Source organism: Odocoileus virginianus, chromosome 2 (assembly GCF_023699985.2).
Source record: "Odocoileus virginianus isolate 20LAN1187 ecotype Illinois chromosome 2, Ovbor_1.2, whole genome shotgun sequence".
Classification (NCBI taxonomy): Eukaryota; Metazoa; Chordata; class Mammalia; order Artiodactyla; family Cervidae; genus Odocoileus; species Odocoileus virginianus.
Window position 1 is genome coordinate 97,422,561 of NC_069675.1, and position 27,370 is coordinate 97,449,930.

Genomic DNA, 27,370 nt, shown 5'->3' on the forward strand with positions numbered 1-27,370 from the left:
GTCGCCGCAGTGATGCGGGCTCAGCCCCTCAGGAGGCGAGGCGCCCACTGTCCCAGGAGCCGAATGCCTCATTTTAGAACGTGAGGCTTTAACTCAGATTCAAGCCGCTTTGTTTCTGAGCAAACCAGGGACCTGAAATATTCATCAAAAGAAGCTGCAATTGGTCTGGGGCGCGTGCGGCTCTTAGTGACAGTTTTTCCTTTTAATTAATAGACTTTACTTTTTAGAGCAGTCTGAGGTTTACTGAAAATGGAGCAGGCAGTCCAGAGAGCTCCTAAGACCTGTTTCCCCACGCAATTCCCCCATTATTAACAGCTCACATTAGCGCGGCGCCTCTGTTAACCAGGCGTGTTGTGATTAACCCAAGTCCACACCGACAGTAAGGTCTACTCTCCGTGTTGTACATTCTGCGGGTTTGGACAGATGGACCATTTCTCCACCACGACAGGATCGTACTAGAGGGTTTTGCAACCCTAAAAATCACCCGGGCCCCCCCTTTCATCTCTCCCACCCCGGGCAACCACTGCGTTAGATTTTCAGGCCTCTGGGTGAGTTCACATGGTGGACCAGACCCGGGGGGTGGGGTCTGAACTACCGAGAAGGGGAGCCCCAGCTGGAGCTGGCTGGGCCTGGGAGTGGGCTGCCAGCTTTCGGACGTGGGGGCGTTGGGGAGGAGAGGAAGCATGTGGGAGCTGTGCCCCACCTTTCCCAGCCAGTGTCCCCCACGGGGCCCGCCGGGCATGTGCCAGGGACCCGGAAAGGACCTCCCACCAGATATACCTCTATGAGAGGGACCGGTCAACACCCAGCATGCCCGGGTGGGTGAAGTGGACAGGCAGGCTCTGGGGACAGGGAGCAAGCTCCTGTGACAGACAGACCCCCGTTCCTCCTCGCAGGGTCTTGGGGCCAGGGTCACCACCTTCCTGAGCCCGGGTGTCTCCATCTGGGGCACGGAGCTAATGCTCCCACACTGTGCACCTCCGAGTGAGACACTAAACAGGAGGGAGACGAGACACTGCACCTGGCACCAGGAGACTTTGACTTCTTCCACCACCCCTCCCGTGACTACTGATTGTGCTGTTCAAAGGGTCGGGAAGGTGTCTCTGTGTAGGAGGCGATTCAAGAGTCAAGAGTGTGAGCAGGCATTTGGAGGCAGACGGGGTGGAAGGACACGTGGGGGACAGGGAACAGCATCTGCAAAGGCTCAGAGGCACAGACATGGAAGGCTTGGAGGACAAGCGTGCTCAGGCCAAAGGCCGGGAATGGTGGCCCCCAGCGCGGAGGGAGGAGGTCAGGGCATTGCAGGAAAGACATAGGGCATTATCCTCCAGGCCATGGGGAGCCACAGACAGTCGTAGAGCGGTGACTAGCTCCCACCTTTCTTGCTTGGCTGTGCTTAGAGTAGAAACAGATGTGCTTTCTGGGAAGGCCCTAGAGCTGCGTGTGTTTTAGGGATTTCGGGAAAGAGAGGCTTCCTGGTGCCCAGACCCTGGAGCACAGGCTCTGAGACCTCTGAACACCCAGGGGCCGGGTGGGGCCAGGGCTCCCAGTCCCCACCCACCCAGAGGAGCCAGCGCCCACCCTGGTCTCCCCCCCTTCCCACCCACCACTTGCAGGAAAACCCCTACCTGTGTAGCAACGAATGTGACGCCTCCAACCCAGACCTGGCCCACCCGCCCCGGCTGATGTTCGACCGGGAGGACGAGGGCCTGGCCACCTACTGGCAGAGCGTCACGTGGAGCCGCTACCCCAGCCCGCTGGAGGCCAACATCACCCTGTCGTGGAACAAGAGCGTGGAGCTGACGGACGACGTGGTTGTCACCTTCGAGTACGGCCGGCCCACCGTCATGGTCCTGGAGAAGTCTCTGGACAACGGGCGGACGTGGCAGCCCTACCAGTTCTACGCGGAGGACTGCATGGAGGCCTTCGGCATGCCGGCGCGGCGGGCGCGCGACCTGTCGGCGTCGGGCGCGCACCGGGTGCTGTGCACCGAGGAGTACTCGCGCTGGGCCGGCTCCAAGAAGGAGAAGCTCGTGCGCTTCGAGGTGCGGGACCGCTTCGCCATCTTCGCCGGCCCCGGCCTGCGCAACATGGACAACCTGTACACGCGGCTGGAGAGCGCCAAGGGCCTCAAGGAGTTCTTCACCCTCACCGACCTGCGCATGAGGCTGCTGCGGCCGGCGCTGGGCGGCACCTACGTGCAGAGGGAGAACCTCTACAAGTACTTCTACGCCATCTCCAACGTCGAGGTCACCGGCAGGTAAGGCCCCGGGGTGCGATGGTTCCTGGGATGTTACCTGATACCTGGAATGCTACGTGGTACCCAGGATGTTACCTGGTTTCCGGGATGTCATCTGGTTCCTGAGACGTTACCTGATTCCCAGCATGTTACCTGGTTCCTGGGATATTACCTTATAACTGGAATGTTACGTGGTACCCAGGATGTTACCTGGTTTCCGGGATGTCATCTGGTTCCTGAGACGTTACCTGATTCCCAGCATGTTACCTGGTTCCTGGGATATTACCTTATAACTGGAATGTTACGTGGTACCCAGGATGTTACCTGGTTTCCGGGATGTCATCTGGTTCCTGAGACGTTACCTGATTCCCAGCATGTTACCTGGTTCCTGGGATATTACCTTATAACTGGAATGTAACATAATACCCAGGATGTTACCTGGTTTCTGGGACGTTATCTGGTTCCTGAGACATTACCTGGTACCCAGGATGTTACCTGCTTCCCGGAACATTATCTGTTCCTAAGATATTACCTGGTTCCTGGGACATTATCTTGTTCCTAAGGTATTACCTGGTTCCTGGGACATTATCTTATGCCCAGGGTGTTACCTGGTTTCTGGGATGTTACCTGGGACTTTACTTGGCACCTGGAACGTTTGCCTGGTGTTACATCGAAGGGGCTGCTTGTGTTTTTCCATAGAGGGAGATGAATGGTGGATGATAAATGCCCTCCATAAAGCCCAGGCTACCTCTGGCCACAGGACTGGGAAGTCTGGAGAGAATGGGCAGAGCTGGGCCCAGCTGGTGGGACTAGGGCTGAAGCCTGATGCTCAGGGTGTACGGTATAACTGCCCACCAACTCAGTGAGGGGCAGTTGTGTCTGGGGGGACCATGAGATCATCCTCAGGCTCCGTGATTTGCTAGAACTCACTGAATTTGGCAAAGCTGTTATACTCCCAGCCGCTGTTTGTTACAATTAAAGGACATAGATAAAAGCCGGCAGTGGAGAAAGGGGCACAGGGCAGGGTCTGAGAGACAACATCGCAAGCTTCTGGCCAGCATCTCCCAGGGCAGCCGTGCAGACAGTGCTTAATTCTCCCAGCAACGATGCGTGACAACACCTGGGGAGTAGCCCAGCCAGGGGGGGGCTTGCCCAAGCCTGGATTTCCAGGTTTTTATCAGGAATTGATCGCATAGGCATGGCTGACTGGCCATATGATTGATCACAGCCCCTAATTCCTTGACCCACAGGTCATGGTGATACAACATGGCCCAAAGCCCCCACCATAAATCACATCTTTATTGTAAACTGTGTGGAATGGCCCTCAGCTCCAAGTAAACCAAGACACTCGTTGGGCAGGCCATTCCAAGGCTCAAAGTTACCTCCCAGGAGCTAGTCAAGGGCCACACTTTTCTTTGGAACATGTAGGCTGTGAACAGCTGTCCAAACCTGCTGAGTTATTCCTTTGCTCACAGCTTTGGAGAAGGAGATGTTTTGAGGACCCTTTTGAGGGGAGGCAAAAGACCATCATAGGAGGTAAAAACAGCCTTTGATTCCCAAGAACTGTTTAGATTGCAGCAGATAAACCAGTTCCACACTGAGATACTTTGTTTGTTTGACAGGCCCTGTGCTTGTCAGTATGAACAAGGCCTTTATCCCACAGCAGGGATAGAACACCCTGCACTCAAGAGCCAGGCTCGGGGAGGCCCCATGGCTCATAAGCAAGGGGTCAGTTGTAAAGGGCAGTGGCGTGTAACGCAAGGACTGCCTGAGTGTGGTTCCTGGACCAGCAGTGTCAGCATCACTTGGATACTTGCTGGAGATGCAGATTCTCAGGCCCTATGCCAGACCCGCTGTATCATAAACTCCAAGGCAGGGGCCTGGCAATCTGTGTTTGAACAAGCCTCTCTGGAGAATTCTGATAAACATTTACATTTGAGAACTGCTGGTGTGATGGTTGGGAGTAGGCATGTTTTAGCCCATGGCCTGGGCCTGCCATAGACTGGCTGTGAGCCTCTGAACGAGGACTTCTCTGTGCCTCAGTTTCCCCCTCTGTAGAATAGGGAAGATAATAAGCATGCTTCTCCCATTGGGCTGCAGTGAGTTAAATGTGTTCATGTTGATGAAACCCTCAGAACTACTTTGCGCCTGTGTTTATTACATCGTAAGCCGACTCATTGGAAAACACCCTGATGCTGGGAAAGATTGAGAGCAAGAGAAGTGGGCAACAGAGGATGAGATGGTTGGATGGCATCACCGACTCAATGGATATGAGTCTGAGCCAACTCTGGGAGATAGTGAAGGACAGGGAAGCCTGGCGTCCTGCAGTCCAGGGTCACAAAGAGTCGGATACTTAGCGACTGAACAACAACAATTTAAACTACATGTTTACCATGTTACGCATGCTGAAAAAGTACTTATTGAATAAAATAAATCGTGGTCAAAATAATGGTGTCAGAGAGCTGGGGCAGGCTGAGGAAGGACCGAGTTGAGACCCAGGGGTGTTGGAGTAGAATTAGGCATATGCCAGGGCATATCATTGGCCAGTTTGGGCGGGGTTGCCCCAGAGTCCAGCTGGGACAATGTAGCAGGGCATCTCTCCACAGCAGGCTCCGCAGACTGCCCTTGTACACAATTACTGATGAGTACAAAAAATAGTTTGCTGCATGGTGTGTATAGTATAATTCCAGTTTTGTGAAATATATGATATAGCCACACACATGATTTCCCTGTTGACTTTAACATTGGACAGAGGTTGACACTGACATTGGAAAGAGCTCTGTTCCGGCCCAGGAGGACTGTGGATGCAGGGGAAAGGCTGGAAGCCTGTGTACTAAACCCCTCACTGTGGTCATGCCTGCGGAGCCAGGGTGGGCAGGAGCGGTGTGGGGCTTTGTCTTTCAGCTTGTGTTGGCATTTTATTTCACTTTGACTCTTGGTGTGGATTCCAGATGGGCCAAGGCAAAGGCAAAGGCAAGCGATTCTTTGAGGTGGGGTGAAGTTCAAGGCTGGCAGGTGGCAGTGAGGCAGGTGCACGTGTCCTGTGGTTCGGACATCCGTGATTCCTAACCCGCCCTCGCTTGGGGCGGGCTGTTTTAAGCCAGGAATGTTCTGGAAACCGCCTGATATATGGTGGTTATTGTGGAATCTGGTGGTCAAAGATCAAGTTCTTGCTCCTGCTTCTTGGATCTATGTCCAGGCTTCGGGCCATTGGTCAGCACAGTGACTTCTGCCGGCCCTGGGGATGCGATGGTCTGGTTTGCTTAAGACCCTCCCATCTGCCAGCTCAACAGCTTAGCAGTTTGGGGGTGAGAACCAGATCCCCACCCTTTCTGGGGAGTGTGGCCTTTTTTCTGTCCTCCTCGGACTGCTCCAGGGGGCTCCTCACCTTCAGGAGTCTGCTCGAGGGCCCACCTTCCACTTTATCGGGCAGCTCAGGCAGGGTCCTGAGGTCTGGGCCGGCGGCAGGATCTGGGCTGGATGCTGACAGCCAGGACCGGTCGTACCCCTCCTACCTCAAGGTGGGTGAAGGTCATTTTTCTCTTAGGAGGGACTCTGTGATGCTGAAGTGGGGCAAATTGTATGTGGGAAGGGACAGAAGGGGCGGGAAAGAGTCTCAGCTTTTCAGCCTCATTCAAATCAAGAGGGCTGACTGGTGCTGGGTGACCGAGGCCGGGCAGGCAGGCAGCTGAGCTGGGCTCCAGACCTGCCTCCTGAACCCCTCTCTGGGCCTCAGTTTCCATCTATAACATGAGGACCGGAGCTGCCTGGAGCCCGTGCCACCCTGGTAAGGTGGCAGGGCGGTCCCTGCCGGGCAGCTCCCAGCTCCAGTTGGCACCCAGCCTCTGTGGGCAGCGGAGATTAGCCATAGTGGTGGCGAAGCACGCAATCAATTCACAGATAAAGTAAGTACTCACAGGTGGCTGGTTGGCAGGAAAGCGGCATCTAGGCTTATTGATTAATTAGGTCTGGTTAGATGGTTCAGCAAAGGGCCATGACTTCCCCTACTTCTTCTTTTCAGATTCCAGCTGGGAAAGCCCAGCTGTGCCAGGGAGCCAGAGAGGCAGGAGGGGGTGGCAGAGGTGGCCATGGGCCTGCCCAGACGATGCCGTTGGTGTTCCTGAGTAGGCACCTGGGGACCCAGGGCTCTTGGGTGCTGTGATTTCAGACTGAACCTGTTCTGGATTTGCTCAGAAATTTTATGACCCAGAGTCCACGGTCCCTCCCCCTATGGCCTCTTAATGATATAGGTGAGATTTATTATTTGCGATGGGCTCCTTTCCTGTTGAGCAGTGAGGTAAGGGCTCACTTAGTTAATCTGTAGTCATTTGATTCCCCCATGATTAGTAAATCCCTAAGATCCCACCAGCTGGAGCACTGAGCAAGCCGGACCTGATCTCCACCCCCATAGACCCCTACCCACAGGGACAGCATTCCCCTCTGCCTCGTGTTTTTAGATAAGGAGGCCAAGGTCAGTGGGCACAGGTAGATCTCACAGCCAAACAGTCAAGATCCAACCCAAGAGTGCCCAAGCAAGCTCAAATCTACCTCTGTGGAATCCAGAGGTCTTTGATACTGTGATTGCTTCCAGCCCTGTCACTCATGTCAGCTATTTCCAGCTTCAAGGGGGACCTGGATGGGAGGGGGAGGCAGGAGCGGGCCTTCTGAGGCACCTGGCTCTGAGCTGGGGAGGGGGGCAGATGGAGAAGCCGGGCCTCTGGGGATGAGGAACTGGTACAAACCAGATGGTGGGAGGAAGGGGGAGCGCCACCCGTGGCCCCCAGGGCAGTGCTGGGAGCAGGAAGACAGCACCTGGGGACTGCTGTCCGCCGCCGGCCTCCCCTCCCTGCAGGACCAGGCCAGACAGCCTTGGCAGCCCTGCCCACTCTGGGTCTGAGATAAAGAGAATGGGGGAGAGAATCCCACCTGCTCCCATTCCTGGAGGTCTGGGAGAGGCAGGTACGATCTTCCCCTTCTCCACATGGGGAACCTCAGGTGCGGACTGGGAGGGTGGCTGGCTTTATTTAACTGAGTGCATCTGGCACTCAGTGGCATCCAGATTTGAGCAGGAATGAGGCGGTGCTTGGAGCAGAGACAAGGGCCTGCTCCTCTCCCAACACAGCGGTCGAGGGCAGCCAGCCCTGTATGTAACCAGCTTCAGACAGGCAGGCACACCCAGCCCCACTGCTGAGAGCTCTGGATCCTGTAAGTTTGGGGGCGACACCCAGAGGCTTTATCGTTACTAAGCTACTCCCAAGAGTTGGAGATGTGGACCCCCCCACCCCAGGTCGAAGCATCATTAGACCAACCAGGGTTTGAATCCCTTCTGCATCACTGGTTATCTGGATCACCAAAACTTGTCTGAGCCTCAGTTTTCCCACCTGCAAAATGGAGATATAATAAGGACCTCACCAGCTTGGGGTGAGGCTTGAATGAAATGAGGTATTTGAAGAGCTTACCCTGGTGTCCCTTTCCTCTGGCTAGGTGGCGGAGAGGGGAGGAGAGACCAGTTATTGCCAGACACCCTGATGTTGCGAGAGAAGGCACATAGCAGATGTATATATAGAGAGATGGATATAGGTAAAGCATCTGCTGGCAAGGCAGGAGACACAGGAGATGCAGGTTCGATCCCTGGGTCGGGAAGTTTCCCTGGAGGAGGCAATGGCAAGTCACTCCAGTATCCTTGCCAGGAAAATCCCATGGACAGAGGAGCCTGGTGGGGTTGCAGAGTCGGGCATGACTGAACACGCATGCACAGATACAGATACATGAAATCTCTTGCTTTTTGATACTGCCACCTACTTCACAGTTCTTTCAAAATCCTGTGCGGGTGAAACAGATGTACCTGCAGCCCAGGGCAGCTCCCAAGTGTGTCCGTGTGTCTCCTCTGCTCTGAGACGTCCCTGTCTTCTCCCTGTTCTGACAGCATAGCCACTACACTCGTAGTATTCCACAGGCGCCTGGCAGGGTGGGCACCCTGGGATCCGAAGTCAGGCAAACTCTGGCTAAACAGCCTCACCGATCCTGCTGACTCTGGGTCTGGCGCAGAGACAAAGGGAGGTGTTCACTGTCCTAGTCTCACCCCCAGGCCCTGCCCTGGGTCCAAGGCCTCCACCCAGAAAACTCCACCCAGAAGGCTCCAGGGAAGCCGTCCAGCTGGGCCTTGGTCAGCCAGGGACAGAAAAACAAGAGTGAGTTCCCCGTTCCTGCAGGTATCCAATCAAGCAGGGTGGTGTTGGTGGGAGATGGTGGAGCATTTCCTTGCATCAGATGAAGGTCCTGTACCCCTGATCTATACACCACTGATAAAGGAAACAGAAGCTATAGCTACCATTTGAGAACTGGGTGGGTGTTGAAATCCACCAGCTTCCCCAGATGCTGCCGGGGTCTGGCTTCTCATCTGAGGCCCTGGGCTGGCCAGCACCCGCCTGGTTTTCCCCTCCCTTGCCCCCTCCCCCTTTCTTGCCTTCTTCTTCCATAAGCGTCCTGTCCCTATTGATCACCCAGTAACTGGAGATGGACGGAACTTAGGACGAGAATAGAAACCGCAGAAGGGAAGAAGGCTTTGTGCACGTTGGTGGGGGGCAGAGAGGGGAGGGAGGGGAGAGCAGAAGGCGGCCCACTGACTGTTCGTACATTCTAGCCTCGGTGTCCGCTGACCCACAGGAAACACGGGGGAGAAGGGAAGCATGTAGTTCTATTCTGTCTGCACTGACCCTTGTAGCTCTGTGATGCCCACCAAGGTCGGGGGCGGGGCTTCCTCCTGCCATAGTAATGTCTGTCATTGCTGAGAGTTCTGATGGGCCACGTGGTATCCTGAGTCCTTTATGTGTGTTTCCTCATTGATCCTGCCCCATGAGGGTCATCGTCCCCAGCACACAGAGGAGGAAGCTGAGGCTTAGGAGGCCGAGGAGTAAAACTTTCTTGCTTTCTCTCTTTCTTTCTTTTTGGCTGTGCTGGGTCTTTGCGGCCACACGTGGGCTTTCTCTAGCTGTGGCGGGTGGGGGCTACTCCCTAGTCTCCATGTGCAGGCTTCTCACTGCAGCGGCTTCTCTTGTGGCAGAGCGCGGGCTCTAGGACTTCCAGAGTTGTGGCTTGTGGGCTCCGCAGGTGTGACTCTGGGGTGCTAGCTCACAGGCTCAATAGTTGTGGCACATGGGCTTCGTTGCTCTGGGGCATGTGGGATCTTCCGGACCGGGAATCAAACCTGTGTGTGCGTCCTGCATTGGCAGGCAGATTCTTCACCACTGAGCAACCAGGGAAGCCCCTTGGAGACCGAGAAATAGATGAAGGTACCCCCTTAGGATGACTGTTGTCAGAAACACAGAAAACAGCAAGTGTTGGTGAGGATGTGGAGAAATTGAAACCCTTGTGTGCTGTCATGGGAGTGTCAAATGGCACAGCCTCTCTGCAAAACAGTTTTGTTTGATTCCTCAAAAAATTAAACAGAATTCCCATATGATCCAGCAATTCCACTCCTGGGCATACCCCAAAGAGTTGAAAGCAGAGACTTGAACAGATATCTGTGCACCCGTGTTCCTAGAAGCATTATTTACATGGGCAAAATGTAGAAACAGCCCAAGTGTCCCATCAGTTGACGATGGAGTAACAAAAATGTGGTCTATACATACCATGAATTAGTATTAAGCCTTGAAAAGGAAGGATATTCTGACACCTGCTACAGCTTGGATGAACCTTGTGGACCTTATGCAGTGAAATAAACCAGACACAGAAGGACAGATACTTTGTGAGTCCACATGGAAGGCACCAGGAAAAAGCAAACTCTTAGAGAAGGAAAATGGGATGAGGTTACCAGGGGCTGGGGGGAGGGGGGAATGGAGTTATTATTTAGAGGGTACAGAGTTTCTCTTTGACGTGTTGTAAGCATTCCAGAGAAGTAATTTTTAAGGTAATTCCTCTGCTTTGTTTGTTAATTTGATTTTATTTTTGGCTATGCCACGTGGCTTACAAGATCTTAATTCCCCAACCAGGGATTGCACCTGGGCCACTGCAGTGAAAGCTTGGAGTCTTAACCACTGGACCATCAGGGAATTCCCTGGAAAAGGATATTGACGGTAGTTGCACAATAATGTGAATGTACTTAATGTCACTGAGCTATACACTTTAAAACAGTAAGTTTTGTATTACGTATAAGGCCCCCCCCCCCCCCGGCGGCTCAGTGGTAAAGAATCTCCCTGCCAGTGCAGATGATGCAAGAGATGTGGGTTTGATCCCTGGGTGGGACGATCCCCTGGAGGAGGAAATGGCAACCCACTCCCGTATTCTTGCCTGGGATATCCCATGGCCAGAGGAGCCTGGCAGGCTATGGTCCATGGGGTCACAAAGAGTTGGACATGACTTAGCGACTAACACGTGACATGTTATATGTATTTTAGCACAGACATACAAGAAGAAGTAGGTGGATGACTTCCGTGTCAGACTGTGCAGGTGCGACGTCTGGCTCAGGGGTGACCCTGGGCAAGTTTCCCAGCCTGTCTGTGGCTCCTTTCCCACCTCCACAAAATGGAGATAATACCTGGGGTTTACATGAGATAAACCACGAAGAGGATCGGAGCCGTGGCTGGGCCATGGTGAACGTGCAGAAAGTGCTCGGGTCACCACTGTGTTGATAAAGCCCCAGGATCACACATTCTGGAGGTCCTTCTCGGGGCCCGTGGACTTTCAGGGGGGTGGGCTTTAAGGCTCCCGGTCTCCCAGAAGTACATGCTGAGTGCTGTCTGGGTGTGCAGTCGGCCCGGGGGAGGGCCCTAGTTTTTATTCCATTTCCAAGGGGGTCCATGATCCCAACACGTTTGGAGAGTCAGTTTCGTGTTTTACTTTCTATTTTTTCAACCCAGCACGTGTGTTCCAGCTCATTAGAGACAGAGGTTTTGTGAGGTGCGGTTAACACCCTTTAACCAAATCTGTCAAGCCTCCTAAACCATTGCCTCCCACCAAAGACAGGACATGCGCAATACTGTTGTCTGCCGAGAAATGGGGTACAGGTAGAGCTGCGCGGAGGATTGCGGGGGTCCACTGTCAAGTCTGGGAGGTGGACCCGGGGGCATTCGCGTGCCTTTGAGCTGCTCATCTACCAGGTGTGGCTCCACCTCTCGTGGGAGGGGCAGGAAGGGGGTCCTGGGTTTGGCTAGGGTCTCAGAAGATGTGGGGAGCACTGCAGGTGAGTTAAGAATAGAGTCACTAACAGTAAAACCTTCCAACACCCCTGGGAGGCACCAACACCCCCCCTTTCTCCTGAGCGAGGAGAATTTCCTTCTGAGAGTTTCGTCACTGTTGTAGCACTTCACTCATCAGATATTTTTTAAAAATAAGCCAGACCAGTGTTGGTCCTTTTTAAAATTTCTTTACTTATTTTTGGTTGCTCCGGGTTTTCGTTGCTGCAAGCGAGCTTTCTCTAGTTGCAGAAAGCGGGAGTTAGTCTTCGTTGCCGCCGCGTGCAGGCTTCTCTCTGCGGTGTCTTCTCTGGCTGCGGAGCACGGACTCCAGGTACCCAGGCTTCAGTAGTCATAGCACGTGGGCCCAGCAGTTGTGGTGCACGGGCCCAGCTGTCCCAAGACATGTGGGATCTTCCTGGACCAGGGATCAAACCTGTGTCCCCTGCATCAGCAGTGGGATTCCTATCCACTGAGCCACCAGGGAAGTCTCCAACAAATATTTCTGGTGGGCACTTGTATTAATTTCCTAGGGCTGCCGTCCCCAAGTACCACATGTCAGGTGCACTTAAAACAATAGAAATGTATTGTCATGGAGTTCTAGAAGCTTGAAGTCTGAAATCAAGGTGTTGGCAGGGCCGTGCTCTCCCTGAAACCTGTTGGGGAGAGTCTGGCCCCTAACTGCGATGGGGAGCCAGCATCTTTGGCATCCCCTGCCTGTAGGTGGATCACCTCATCCTTTCTGTCTTCAGGTGGGCGCCTTCTCTCTGCTCTTCTGTCTCCATAGAGTGTCCTCCATGTGTCTCCTCTTCTTAGAAGGACAGCAGTCAGATTGGACCAAGGGCTTATGCTACTCCAGTATCACCTCGTCTTAGTTTATATCTTGATCACATCTGCAAAGACCCTGTTTCCATATCAGGTCACAGTCACAAACACCAGAGGTTAGAACTTCAGTCTGTCTTTCTGGGGGACACAGTTCAGTCCATAGCAATATGTATTATGTGTCCAACACAGCCAGGTGCTTCATATCCAACAGCCCCACAGGGCTTACAGTCCTGTAGGGAATCAGAAATAAACAAATGAAACCACCACGGGTGACTCAGGTTTCTAGGAAGGTAGCAAACACGGAAATACAGGAGAGGTGGCTGGGAGGGGTGGCCTGATGTCGGGGCTCAGGTGGTAGGGGATGCCCCCTGCGGAGGCAAGAAGAGCAGTTTTGGTCAATGGTCCCCTAAAACATCCACCTGTCAAAGGGAATTTCAGTCGCTTCCAGTTTGGGGCAACTATGAATAGAGCTGCTTTGAACACTTGTGTGAAGGATTGGGAGTGAGCATAAGCTTTCATTTCTTTTGAGTGAATCCCTGGGTGTGGGATGGTGGGTTCATATGGTAAGTGTGTGTTCAACTTTCTAAGAAACTGTGGATCAGTTTTCCCAAGTGGCTGTCCCTGAAGAGGAAGACAGAGTTTTGTTTGCACCTGTTGCTGTGAGATGCCCCTGAGATCGGAGCCTCTGAATGCCCAAGTCCGAAGGGCAGGCAGCACTAGGCACCAGAAATCCTGAGCTTCACGATGACTCCTGACACCACGGGAGCATGTAAGGCTCTGAGACAGAGGAGGAAGATGAGGGCTGACCAGGGATGGAGCCTGGGAAGCCAGACAGTTCACTGGCAGGACATGGAGAATGAGGAACCACAGGGGGAGGAAACCTGGAAGGACAGTGTCCCGAAGCCCAGCAGGAGGAGCCGGTCCAGGGGCAGGGGCATCAGTGTCCAGAGCCACTGTGGGGTCTAGACAGAGGACAGGTAGGGGGTCTGTGTACTTAGCAATAGAGAGATCAAAGGGGGCCTTGAAGGGGCAGATTTGGGGGAATCAGGGATGAAGGCCAGGTTGGCTGGATTCCAGAGTGAATGCAGAAAATTTGTAAACAATGAGTGAGGAGTAGAAAAAAAAGGCAATGCTGATAAGGCTTTCAAGGAGTTTGATCCTGAGAGGGAGCAGGGAAATAGGGCAGGAGCTGATGGGGATTCCGGGGAAAGGTGAAGATTCTTCCTGAAGAGAAGGAAGGACCATAGCACCCTGGGGTGCTGATGATGCAGAGAGGGGCAGCAGGGGGACGTGCTGGAGAAATCAGTCAGGTGGGGTGGAGGGGCTGGGAGGATGGCGGGGACTCTGCCACATGTAGAAGAAGAGAACAGGGGCAGGCTGACAGACAGTAGTTAAGCCAGCAACCCCCCCCACTTCTTACATTTCTAAGGATCCTATATCCTCATGGCAACCAAAAGCAGTCATCCTCCCGGCTCCGAGGTCTCTCTGAAATGAGTCAGTGGCGGCCCATCTGGGTGTCAAAGAGAAGCCGGCATTTGAATTCGGGCTCTTTCCTTTGCTAGTTTGTGGCCCAGGTCAAGTCTCTTCAATTTCCCTGGGCCTCAGTTTCCCCATCTGTGAAATGGGATCCTGCTGCTTTGAGAACGGTCTGAGAATTGCAAGTCTTCAGCTCGAGAGCCGATGATACGCAGTAGGTGCTCAGGAGATGGGCGCCCCTGTTATTCTCAAGGAGTCAGTACGTGGTCAGGGGGACCAAACCCCCTTTCCACGGATGCCTCACTCACGTGGAGGACCTGCTGCAGCCAAGATGAATCCCTGGATCTCTGCTCCTATCCGGCTCTCTGCCCCGCCCACTTCATGAGTCACTGGGTGTGCAGGAAAGAGAAACTTATTTTCATGTCAGAGGCACTAACCTTGGAAGAGTGTTAGTGCCAACAGCATCTCAGGGAGTGTGAAGGACCAGGCAGGTGTCTGTGCTCGGCCCCCAGCCTGGTGATCTGCAGGATCTGTGTAGCTGTAACTGGGGCTAATGAGGCGTGGGCCAGACAGACAGGGCCGGGCAGGGGAAATCCGACTGGGGAAGAGACAGGTCAGTTCCAGGCTAATTGCGAGGTTCTGTTCCGCTGCTGCCCTGGCTTGGCCGCCTCCCTGCCCCTTAGCAGAGGGAGCCTGGGGTGGGGGTCATTTTGGAGGCTCGCTGGCACACCACCCACATCCAGCACACTGCAGACTCACTGGTGCTCCCTCGTATGTACCCCTCCAGGCCGCACACACATGCAGCCCCACCTACACGCGGGAATCCACTTCCGCAAGCGTCAGTCACAAACACATCACACGCCCCACCGCCGCCGTGCACCCCAGCTCACGGAAGGCGACCCGGAGGACGGAGCTGGGGCGTTCTCAGCAGCCCAGGGTCATCAGGGGTCCTCGGCCGGCCTGCTCCAGCCTTGGGGCGTCTGGGGGGCCTCCCCCCCATTTGCACTTGCCTCCTTCCACTCTGGGGAAATGCCTACCTCCGGATTCCCTTTTTTTTTTCATTGAAGTGTAGTTGATTTACAATGTTGTGCTGATTTCTGGTGTATAGCAACGTGGTTCAGTTAGACGTATGTATACATGTTTTAAATGTTTTCTTTTTCGTTACGGTTTCTCATAGGCTATTTAGAGTTTCTCATAGGATACTGAACGTGGCCCCCTGTGCTGTAGGTAGGAGCTTGTTGTTTATCCGGTCTGTATATAAAAGCTTAAACATCTGCTCACCCCAGGCTCCTCCTGCATCTTCCCCTAAGCCCCTCCCCTTTGGCAACACATCTCTTCTCTGTGCCTGAGAGCCTGGTTCTGTTTCATAGATAGGTTCATTTGGGTCATATTTTAGATTCCACATACAAGTGGTTTCATCTGGTATTTGTCTTTTCTCTTTCTGACTTACTTAGTGTGATCATCTCCAGGTCCATTCATGCTACAAATGGCGTAATTTCGTTCCTCTTCTCTCTGCCTAGTATTCCATTGTGAACATACACCACATCTCTGTCCATTCCTCTGTTGACGGACGTTTAGGTTGTCTCCATGTCTTGGCTACTGTAAATAGTGCATGTATCTTTTTGAATTACAGTTTCATCTGGGTATATGCCCAGGAGTGGGATTGCTGGATCATATGGTAGCTCTATTTTTAGTTTTCTAAGGACCCTTCATACTGTTTTCCATAGTGACTACACCAACTTACATTCCCCCCAACAGTGTAGGAGGGATCCCTTTTCTCCACACCCTCTCCAGCATTTGTTATTTAGAGACTTCTTGACGATGGCCATTCTGACCAGTGTGACCACCTCTGGATTCCTACCCAGCCCTCCCATCCCAGTCCGTCAGCCTGAGCATTTCCTACGTGGACCCGTCACCACCCCTGTCCCCCAGAGAGGGACATACACTCCATCGGGATCTTGCTTGGGGAGATGACTGGCCCGCCCCCTTCCACGCAGAGGTTATCTCCAAACCCAAACCCAGTCACGTCACTTCCCTGAACAGTACCCTTCAGTACTTTCCCGTTGACCATAGAAACTCCATTCCCATGGACCACAGACCCTTCCTCCCACCTCCCTGGGCATGCTGGGCTCTGCATTCTGGCAGATCAGCCCCCTGCCCTGAGCTGGGTCCCTCTGACTTGGCGCTGAGCTGTTCTTTCTTCCTGGGACACAACCTGCCCACCCGCACCCCTGCTGTCTGGCAGACTCCTCATTCCTCAGGGTTTGGCTTGGAGAGCACTTCTCTGAGGCCCCAGAGTCTGGGATCCAGGTGCCCATCCTCTCCGCCCTCTTCTCAGGCCTTCTAGGAGCGCAGCAGTCCCACTGCGCTGTCACGGCTGCAGCCCAGCAGCCACGCTCACACCCAGCAGCGTCCCCTTCCCCACCCCGGGCTCTGAGCTCCGTGAGAACAGGGTCTGGGTCTGTGTTCTCGACCTGTAAGACTGTAAGGCCAGCACCGAGAACCCGAGAGGCAGGCTGTGTATTTGGGGAATTCATTCATGAACGAGTGAACTTATTTACATGAACAAATGGGCCTTACCATCAGTAATTCTTTCAGAGAAGGGAGCATCTGGAATCTGGGAGCCAGGAGGCGAGGTGACAAAACTAATGGGTCCGTTGGCACCCACCCTGTCCCTTAAGCCCCCCTGCCTCCACCGGCACGCCCAGCACGCCTCATGTTTCCCCTCCCTCCCCCCCCAGCACCCCCTCCCCACCACGTCTGGCCCTTCCCTCCAGGGTGCTGGATTCTCCCACAGGCAAAGAGATGATGTTGCTTTAGTCCACCAGCCCAGTCACACACACACACCGTGTCTCCCCCAAGCCACATGCCCGAGTCCCCCAGCACCCTTCTCTCAGCTTCCTGCTGGCCGAGGAGCTGCCTCTGGCCTTTTAACGGGTAATAGGATTTATCAGTAGACTGGAGGAGGTGATGTCCGTTAAAGCACTTAATACAAAAGGACTTCGCACAGAAGCCCAAATCTGATTTGGCCAATAAACTCGATTGCCAGCCCGACTGCGTTCCAGGAGACCCAGCAGCCGGCATTTGTCCACATCACGCTGAGAGCGCCGGGTCATGCCGGGCAGCCGAGGTCTCACACACCCGTGCCCTGCGGCTCGTCGCTCAGTCTCCGCTCTTCTCAGGGCCTCAGGCCCTGACTCGCACTTTTTTGACCCAGATGGCTCAAGTTCTCCGGCACCTAGGAGCCCTCTTCCCGATAATACCCTAGTCCTGCCCCCACTCCACAAATTCTCTATGAGTCCAGTATCCCTTACCAGGGATCCCCAACTATCCTCATCACTCGTCACCTCTTGTATTTTATATTTTGGCTGTCACGCTGTTTGGCTTGTGGGATCTTAGTTCCCTGACCAGGAATTGAACCCAGGCCCTCAAGAGTGAGAGCATGGAATTGTAACCACTGGACTGCCAGGAAACTCCCTATTTTATTCCTTGGCCGCACTGTGCAGTAAGGGGGTCTCAGTTCCCCCACTAGGGATTCAACTCTCACCCCCTGCATTGGAAGCATGGAGGCTTAACCGCTGGGCCAGCAGGAAAGCTCCCCCTCATCCCCTCTTTTTCCATCCTCTCCAGGCATTTCTCCTGACTGTTGCTTGCTTTCTTGATGCATGCCAGTCTCTCCCTGCTGGTGTGTACCAGCCAAGAACACAGTCTCTCCCTTAACCCCCTAAAGGTCTGACACCCCCAGGCCACAGCGATCCATCACAAGTGGACTCGGACCCTGGGGCGAGTCAATGAGGATGGTCACATACAAAATGGACACTTCAAAGAATAGCTGTTAGCCAGCAACGACCCTGAGATCCAGCTGTTGGCCTTGGCCGCCTGCTACCTGGGAGGGACAGCCCCTGGACCACCTCTCTCATGAGCCCCCAGCCCCCTCCCATGGCCTCCCATTGCTCCTTGGGGTCCAGGCCCCCAACCCCAGATGCATGAGACCTTCCACGAGGGGCGTGCCCTCCTCCGGGTCAGCCTTCTCCCTCACGTGTCCACCCTCACCTGCTAACATCTCCAGGCCGGCGGAGGCGAGGGTTTGCTTCCCTGCACACCCAGCAGCCCACTGAAATCTTTCTCCCCAAACAAAAGAACAGTCTTTCCCCAGAGATAAATGCTCTCTCTGGCAGGAGGAATGGGAAGACACTGCTGGTGGCTTTAAAATAGAAGTTTGTTTCTAGCAACTCTAGCCTTCAAGGTGTCAGAAATACGCCCATCCTTCCCCAGAAGGCTCCATATGTAATGACGTTTGGACAAGTGGTAGAAGAAGTGGGGGAGGTGCCAGGCAGAGGGGAGCGATTACCAAGCACCGCCCCGGGGTCCTGGGCTCTCCTGTGCGCCCCCGACCTAGGCACACCCGGGAATACCCTGAAATCCTGGCAGGGTTGATGGTTGAGGGGGCCAGCCACACCCCTCCTCCCCTCCCAGTTCCAAGCACCCAGATCTCTTGTTCACCCAAACTCACCGCTTCCCCCTCTTTCCCCCAGAAACCGATGACATCACTCTTTCCGGTCTTTCCGGCAGCCAGGAGTTGACCTACATTCCTCCGCCCTCCTGTCTGGGAGGCTCTCCAAACCCCCGGCTTCTCTCACCCTGAGAAGGGGAGGGCCCAGCTCACGATTTTCGTGGAGCCCCGGTGCCAGGCCCGTGTCCAGATGGCGCTCCCGCCAGCAACTCCCGGGCACTGCCCGCCCCTCCCTGCAGGGCAGGGCGCTCTGGTGCCTGGCACGGGCTGGCGCCCCTGCCGTTGAGACGAGAGCTTCGTGCTTCGAGCGGCTGTCAGGCCCCCAGCCGGGCCCGGCAGGTGGATGGGATGGGGTGAAGCCCGCGTGTCAGTCTCCTGGCAGGAGCAGGGCACGTTTCCCCGAGAACTTGGATTGTCTGTGCTGGCCTGCTCCAGGAGGTGAGGCCCAACCCTGCCTCCAGTCCCTCCTGGCCCTCCCCTGGGGCTCGTTAGGGACTCATCAACTGGAGAACAAGAAAGGACTTAGTGATCTGGGGGGGAGGCAGCTGTGCCCGCCTCTCTGGAGGGTGGGTGGGCAGGCAGGCAGCTGGACCAGCTTCCAGTGGGTGGGTGGCCAGGCCTTGAAAGGGATCGGGGGTCGGGCGGAGGGCCGTGGCTCACCCTGAGGGTGAGCAGGGGTGGCAGGTGGGGCTGCCAGATGAATGCAGGCTGCGGGGCCAAACCCGAATTTCAGATAAGCCACGAGTATCAATAGTGTCTTTAGTAGAAGCACATCCCAAATATTTCATGGGACATGCGGGCAAAGCTTGTCTTTATTGCTCTTGCTTTATTGAACTTCAGAGGTGCTGTGTTTTTCACGAACTGAAGGCTCATGGCAGCCCTGCATCCAGCAAGTCAATTGGTGCTGGTTTTCTGACAGCATTTTCAGGGCTTCCCTGACAGCTCAGCTGGTGAAGAATCCACCTGCGATGCAGGAGACCCCGGTTTGATCCCTGGGTCGGGAAGATCTCCTGGAGACGGGATAGGCTACCCACTCCAGCATACTTGGCCTTTGCTTATGGTTCAGCTGGTAAAGCATCTGCCTGCAGTGTGGGAGACCTGGGTTCGATCCCTGGGTTGGGAAGATCCCCTGGAGAAGGGAGAGACTACCCACTCCAGTATTCTGGCCTGGAGAATTCCACGGAGAAGTCCATGGGGTCGCAGAGTCGGACACGACTGAACTACTTTCACTTACTCACTTGCTTCAGATGCTCTGTGTCATGGTTTGGTAATTCTTGTGCTGTTTCAAACTTTTATTATTATTATATTTGTTGTGATCACTGGTCTGTATTTTACTGCTATGACTCACCAAAGGCTCCGATGAGGGCTAGCATTTTTCAAAATGTAGTATTTCTTTAGTTAAAATCTGTACATTTTTGTAGACATAATGCTGCTGCACACTTAACAGGCTACAGTGTAGTGTAAAGATTAACTCTTTTTTGGGGGGCACTCTGGGTCTTCATTGCTGTGCACAGGCTTTCTCTGGTTGTGTTGAGCGGGGACTACTCTTCGTTGCGTCTTCTCTTGTTGCAGAGCAGTTCCTTCAGCAAGCTATCCTCTAAGTCTTCAAGTGGTTGCAGCTCTCAGGCTTAGCCGCCCCTAGGCCCGTGGGATCTTCCCAGACCTGTGATCAAACCTGTGTCCCCACATTGGCAGGTGGACCTCCAACCACTGGACCACCAGGGAAGCCCCTGACATAACGTTTATATTCTTTGAGAAACCAAGGAATTGGTGTGACTCCCTTTATTGCTGTGTTTGCTTCCTTGGTCTGGAACTGAACCCGTGGTACCTCTGAGACCTGCCTGTGCTTATGCTTGAAAATTATTTCCTGTTTACTTGAAATTCAAATTTAACCAGGGATTCTATGTTTTTATTCGCTAAATCTGGCAACCGTAGTGACAGGAGGCCCTTCAGGGAAGCGACTCTAAGACACTGGGTGTGGCCCCCCTGGTGGGGTCCCCAGGGACCCGGAGAACAAGTCAGCTGATGGGGGGCATTTCTGCTGGCTGCCAAGAGGGGCTCTAGGTAGGGTGTTGGCAGGACAGCTCGGATGCGGGGAACTCTCCCATGGGGCTGGGCGCCTGTCAGATAAGGACAGTCTGTTCCTAGGAATCCACAGACTCCCACCGACATCACCTGTGGGCCATTACAAAGGCAACGCGGCTGGCGTATGTGGAAACTGGAGCCCATTATACAGAGCGAAGTAAGCCAGAAAGAGGTAAGCTGTGTGCCCGACCCGGTGCTGAGCGCTGCCCTCATGCCAGCCCATCCTCGTCTTCTCAGTTGCCCAGCCCCATGGGAGCCGTCAAGTCCCCAGTTTTACCAGGAGACTAAGACCCCGAGGCTGGCCACCCGCCCCCACACTGCTCCGGCCGAGACGCCACCTGGCCTTCCGAGACAGGTGTTGGGCAAAGAGCTTCTGTGCAGTATCTCCTCCGTCCCGTCCTTTCTTCCTTCAGCCATTCAGCCCCTCTTGATGAGAGCCCGCTCTGTGCCAGATAACACGACAGTATGTTAGGCACCCATGAACAAGTGAATAGTGAAGTTGAAAAGCTAAGGTGTAACTCAGCTCTTCCATTTGCAATTGGAAGGCCTGAGGCCGGCAGAAGTGACTTGCTCAAGGTCACCTGGGCAAAACCTGAGCAGAGAATCAGCTTGGCGCTCTGGCTGCTGACTCAGCATCTCTGCCCCCTCCCCCACCCCTTTTCTTACCAAGCTACTCCCACTGCCATCCACAGGGTCAAAGCCCTGGCATTCTGTGATGGGGCGGGCAGCAGATCCTGATGGGCTTGGGCAGGGGGGTGGGGGGTGGAGAGGGGGACTGCTGGCCAGGGGCAGGTCCCGTGGGCTGGCCGGCCTTGCGCTGTCCCTTTTGTTCATTATTAAATAATGCTTCCTGATGGATGAGCCGAAAAGTGCTGTGTAGCGGGCTCAGGTGGCTCAAGTGATGGTTTTCTGGTGAGACTGATGGTTCTCAAAGGTCAAATTCAGAAAGCAATTCCTTGGGAAAATTGATCCCATGGATGCAGGAGAAGTGTCTGGGCCAGAGGTGCAGCCGGGAGCCTGGACCGCCTGCCTCGGTCTAAATGCAGGCAGCAGCTGATGTTGGGACAGGAGGCAGGAAAGGGAGTTTCTTTCTCCTGCGTTTCCTTGGCCAAAGTTGGGCCTCAGAATTGGTGGTGTGCTTGGGACGATCAGCCCAGCGGCCCTCCCCCCGGCCTTCATCATCCAGGTGGAATCAAGGTAAGGGGAGTGCCGAGAGATGCAAGGAGTGGAGTGGTGATGAAACCTGAGCATTGTACCCAGCAGTTCTGGGTTCAAATCCAGCCTCTTCCACCCAGAGGCCTGGAGTGACTCGTAGCACTTGACCTACCACAGTCTTACTTCCTCACCAGTAGAATGGAAAGAATGATGCCTTCTGGGTTTTCACAGGGATTCAGTTAATAATGCAAGATTTTTCTCCCATTCTGGGTGTTTTTTCACTACTTTTCTGACGGCTTCCCCCTGAAACACAAAAGTATGTAATTTTGATGAAGTCCAGTGTCTCTATTTTTTCTTCTGTGGCTTGTACTTTCAGTGTCACGTGTAAGAAACCATTGCTTAATCCAATGTTGCAAAGGGTTAGCCCTGTTTCTTTCTCAGAGTTATCTAATTTTAGCTCTTACATATAGGTCTTTGATCAATTATGTTTTGTTGATGGCATGAGATTGAGTTCTGATATCAGTCTTTTACATAAGGACATCTCACATGATTTGTTTACTTACTAATCTTTTTAAATGAATATGCTTTTAAACTTTGGCCTCACTTAGGCAATAATATTTCTGAGATTCCCAGGTTTGGTGAATTTGTCCCTTAAATAATCAAAGTGCAAGTCACTCAGTCGTGTCGAACTCTTTGCGACCCCATGGACTATACAGACCATGGAATTCTCTAGGCCAGAATACTGGACTGGGTAGCCATTCCCTTCTCTAGTGGATCTTTCTGACCCAGGGATCAAACCCAGGTCTACCCCATTGCAGGCGGATTCTTTACCAACTGAGCCACAAGGGAAGCCCAAGAATACTGGAGTGGGCAACCTGCCCTTTCTCTAGGGGATCTTCCTGACCCAGGAATCGAACCAGGGTCTCCTGCATTGCACGTGGATTCTTTACCAACTGAGCTATCAGGGGAGAATCCCAATGAAGTCTAAGATTATATAGTTCATGAAATTCTCCAGGCCAAAATACTGGAGTGGGTAGCCTTTCCTTTCTCCCGGGGATCTTCCCAACCCAGGGATCAAACCCAGGTCTCCCGCATTGCCGGCAGATCCTTTACCAGCTGAGCTATCAGGGAAGCCATATAATCAAAGCTAAACAAAAACTATTAAACTGTTTTGCAGTTCATACTCACGTCTCTCCCAGCCATCTCACGGGCTCCACTTTGGGAGATGACGCTGATCACGATGAACACTGAGACAAGGGAGAGTGTAGCAGGGGCTGATAGAGGCGGGATCATGAAAGGCCTGCCTGCAGAAGTGGCATTGGGCCTTGAACTTGGCACTCTCATTAGGTGTTAGCATTAGGAGAAAGGAGCGGAGCCTGGCAGCACATCCAGCAGAGGGAACAGCATGTGCAGAGGTCCAGAGGAAAGCAGGATCTGAACCGTGGGGGACAGAGACAGCGAGAGACAGAGACGTGGAGAGACATAGAGGGACACAGAGAGAACCAGAAAGGTGAAGCCCCCCCACCACACACACACACACACACACACACAGAGGCAGCATCACCCCGAGCTCCCTGCACAAGTCAGGACATCTGAGAAGCAGCTCCATTGACTGGGTTCTGTTTCTGTGCCAGTCCTGGTGAACCTTCCCCCACGCCGTGTGGGCTCCTCCTGGCAGCCCTGCCCAGCACAGAACTTCCCTCCACACTCATTCCAGGGCTCAACCAGGGAGGCAGAGAAGCCAAGGCACCCTCTGGGAGATGAAGATGGTGGGAGGGGCTGGCCAGCGTGGGGCAGGGCAGAGCCGGGTCAGGGAGAATTGTCTGGATTTGGATCTGGAGTGGCCTTTAAACTGCATGACCTTGGACAGGTTTCTCCCCACCTGTACCCCTCACCCCTGCCAGACCTGTCCAGCTCTCACATTCTGTGACTGTCGTCTATCGTCATTACAATACGCTTCTCAGATTCAGCTGCCCTTTAACAAATGTTTAACAAGCCAAGGTCAGTGTGATCACCCAAAGTTAAGATGGCAATCTTTTCTTTCTGTAGCTGATATCTAAAAATATCTGATCTTCAGGCCAGAGGCATGGTGTACATTCCTGCTTCCACACAGCTGGGGTGTTCCTCTCCAGCTAGCTCCGTGGGATGTTAAATAGAAATTCAGATGAAAAAAATTAAAACCTTCTGAGGTCAAATATGTTTTGCCAGCAAACTTTAGACAAAGTCAGCAGGTTTCTTTCCTGCAGGACTTGTCAGAGCCTTTGATGTGCTAATGTACACCAGGACTCTGGGTGAAAAGGTGAAAGTGTTAGTCACTCAGTCATTTCCAGCTCTTTGTGACCCCACAGACTGTAGCTCTCCAGGCTCCTCTGTCCATGGGATTTCCCAGGCAAGAATACAGGAGTAGGTAGCCATTTCCTCCAGCAAGAGAACTTCCCAACCCATGGATCAAACCCGGTCTCTGACGTTGCAGGCAGAACAGATTCTTTACTGTCTGAGCCACCAGCAAAGCCCTGGGTGGGCGCGGCAATCAGGGAGCCGGGTAGGACAGCGTTAGGAGAGCATCATATGTGTTGACCAATAAGATTCAAACACAGAATCTTTCTTTGCCATGGACCGTCTTTGGGTCTAATGTTTCTAGGAAGAAGGGTCCCCAGTGCCAACTGGGGCCTGCCCAACCCTCTCTGTGCATTTTCCAGCAACTAGCATACAGTAGGCCCATGGTACATGTGTGGTAGTAGACTGGAGCTCCAGAGAAACAGGGAACAGACTTTCTCAAGCTCTGTTCATTTCAGCTTTGTGCTGCAGGAAAACTGACCGGGCCAGGGTGCAAGGAAGATGAAGTTAAAACAGCATAGACTTTAGCACCAGCTGATGCATCAGAATTCTAGTCCAGAGAACTCAGCGGACATCTGTGGACCCGGGAACTGAGAGTCATGAGCATTGCATGTAACATGGAGCCATGGCTTCCCAAACAGGACCCGATAAACCTGCTTCTCCTCCGGAGAGGAAATACCTGTGTGAGCTCAGGAGCCAGCCTGGCCTGATTTCAGGTTTTCAGATCTCATCTGTTTTCTGCTTACCAAAGTAACACCTGCTCACCGTAGAGGATGTAGGAAACATGCAAAGTGACAAAGAAGGAAATAGAAATCATCTGCAATCCCATCCCCTCCCTCCCTCGACAACCACAGGAGTACCGAGATGTAGTGTCTGCTGGTGTTTCAGGTGTGAACTCACACACAGTCAGAAGCTGATTACAGTCTGATGCGTGTGTGCATGCTAAGTTGCTTCAGTCATGTCCAGCTCTTTGTGACCCTAGGGACCACAGCCCACCGGGCTCCTCTGACCACGGGTTCTCCAGGCAAAAACACTGGAGTGGGTTGCTGTGCCCTCCAGGGGCCCCCAACCCAGGAACCATACCCAAGTCTCTTAGTCTCCCGCATTGGCAAGTGGATTCTTTACCACTAATGCCACCTGGGAAGTCCGTAGTCTGACAGTAATCTGCTTGGGTCCCCATAACGGAGTGTGGGGCTCTAACTACAAGCATTTATTTATTTCCTCACAATTTTGGAGGTTAGAAGTCCAGTATCAAGATGCCGGCAGGGTCAGTTTCTGGTGAGATCCCTCTTCCTGGCTTGTAGATGGTTGACTTATCACTGTGTCCTCATGTGATAGAGAGAACTCCGGGGTCTATTGCTCCTTTTATACGGGCTCTAACCCTATGTGATTAGGGCCCTACCCTTCTGACCTCATTTAATTTTAATTTCCCCTCTAAGGAAACTGTCTCCAAATACAGTTGCGTTGAGTGTTAGGGTTTCAACACATGAATTTCAGACTGACACAATTCAGTCCATAGCTCTATAATACATACCATTTGGTGTCCTACTTTTTTACAATCCATATTCTAACCTATATTCACTTGTTGGACTCCAGAGCTGGATATCTCTGAGTTCCAGTCCCAGTCAGCTTTGGGCAGCCCTGTGACTCTGGGCAAGATTCTTAATATCGCTGAGCCTCCATTTCTTCGTCTTTAAAGTGAAGGGGATGGTAATACCAGCTCTGGTAGCCATTCAAAGGTCAAATGAGATACCCATTGGCATACAGCAAACGCTCACTAATTTTGGTCTTTTCTTTTGTATTAGGAACATTCCCCAGGGCTTGAAGTAGCCTCTGACAGCAAAATGTTTAGTCGCTAAGTCATGTCTGACTCTTGTGACCTCATGAACTATAGCCCTCCAGGCTCCTCTGTCCATGGGATTTCCCAGGCAAGAATACTGGATTTGGTTGCCATTTCCTTCTCCAAGGGATCTTCCCAACCCAGGGACTAAACCACATCTCCTGTGTCTCTTGCATTGCAGACAGATTCTTTATTGCTGAGACACAGAGAAGAGATATTGAATGGCTTTATAATACCGCATAGCATGATTGTGTCTAATTTCCATAACCATCCTGCAAGATGATCTGATGGCAGAGAGAAGTTACAAGAAGGAAGGTGGGGACTTCCCTGGTGGCCCAGTGGTTAAGCCTCCGAGCTTCCGCTGGCAGCAGAGTGTACAAGTTCAATCCCTGGTCCAGGAACTAAGATTCGTCATGCCATGCAGCCCAAAAAAGAAAAAGTTCTTGAACTGAATAAAAATGAAAATGCAACATATCAACAGTAAATTATTTTTAAAAAGTTACAGAAGGCGGCTCTGAGACTTCTGAAGCCAGCAGGCATCAGGTTAACTCAGAGCTGCAGGGCTGCTGGAAACCTGGCAAGCAGCTCCCCGCCTTCGGGATCCTTGCTGGCAGGGCAGCCTCACAGCGGTGCTCCAGTCAGATGGAGACAAGGAGGTCAGGAGGGGGTGGGCGCAGTGAGAGCCAGGATGAAGGGTCTGGCAGGACAGATTCATGAGGCGGGAAGACACAGGAAGTTAAATATTCATCCTGTGGATAAGCAGAGGCTAAGGGGGGGACGCTCCGTCCAGGAGGAGCATCACTGAGTGGGAGGTGCGGTGTGAAGAGAAGGGGGAATTGTGAGCTGAAGAAGTGCTGGGTGAGCTTTCAGGAAACAGTCTTCAAGACGCTGGGAGCCAGTGGTGGGGAATGTTGCCCACGCTGGGCATCACTGGTGGGACGCAGGTGCCTCCATCCTTGTCCAGACCACTGCCCTCTTCTGCCAGCCAGGCACGGCTTCCTGCCTGCCGCCCCCCACCCCACCGTGCCCTGGCTCTGGTCTCCCAGACAAAGCATCCTCCATGGAGCAGCCACGATGGCATATAAAATACGAGCCAGAGCAGGACACCTCTGACCTTCCCAGGGCTTCCAGAACAGAATCCAGCCTCCATGTCCAGTCTGGCCTCCTCCTGCCCTCTCTTCTCATCTCATCTCAGACCTCATCGGTTGAGCTCTTCTTGGCCCAGGGGTGTCTTCCCTCATTCTCTTGTCTCCTCCAGAAGGTTCTCCCCTCTTGATGCTCTTGCAGGTCTCAGATTTAAATTGTTCTTCCTGGAAGCCTGTCCTGCTCCCCGCTCAGACTGAGACCCCACCGTCCCCTCTCCTTTGTAGAGCACGTGCTTACCGATGACAACTGACATTGATGTTATAATTTAAAAGACTGGCGTGATTATTATTTTAAGATTAAGTCTTTGTGGAGTTTTAGGTTTTAGGTTTACAGAAAATTGAGTGGATTGCACAGAGGGCTCCTAGTACCTAGGTTATTAACATCTTGCTTTCCTGTGATACCCTTGTTACAGCTGATGAACCGATACTGATACGTCATCATCAACTCAAGTCCACAGTTGACGTTAGGGCTCTATCTTGATGCTCTCTGGGTTCTGTGGGTTTTGACAAATGCATAACATCATGGGTCCACCATGACAGTGTCATACTGATCACTCCACTGCCCTTGAAATCCCTTGGGCT

General features: G+C 53.2%; 1 protein-coding gene and 1 long non-coding RNA gene across 17 annotated transcripts in view; one reads left to right on the forward strand and one right to left on the reverse strand.

The window, feature by feature from the left end:
- The window catches only part of NTNG2 (netrin G2), a 73,505-nt gene that overhangs the window by 29,499 nt on the left and 16,636 nt on the right, over nucleotides 1-27,370 (forward strand). For all 16 annotated transcript variants that reach the window (XM_070454855.1, XM_070454868.1, XM_070454863.1 and 13 more), the window contains one exon: nucleotides 1,617-2,260. In XM_070454855.1, coding sequence (XP_070310956.1) covers nucleotides 1,617-2,260 — 644 coding nt within the window. The remainder of the gene's footprint in view (nucleotides 1-1,616; nucleotides 2,261-27,370) is intronic.
- LOC139030933 (uncharacterized) lies at nucleotides 11,588-18,678 on the reverse strand. The gene is made up of 3 exons (XR_011483381.1): nucleotides 18,227-18,678; nucleotides 15,164-15,312; nucleotides 11,588-12,467 (listed from the first exon to the last, which is right to left on the reverse strand). It is a non-coding gene; the product is annotated as an uncharacterized lncRNA (long non-coding RNA).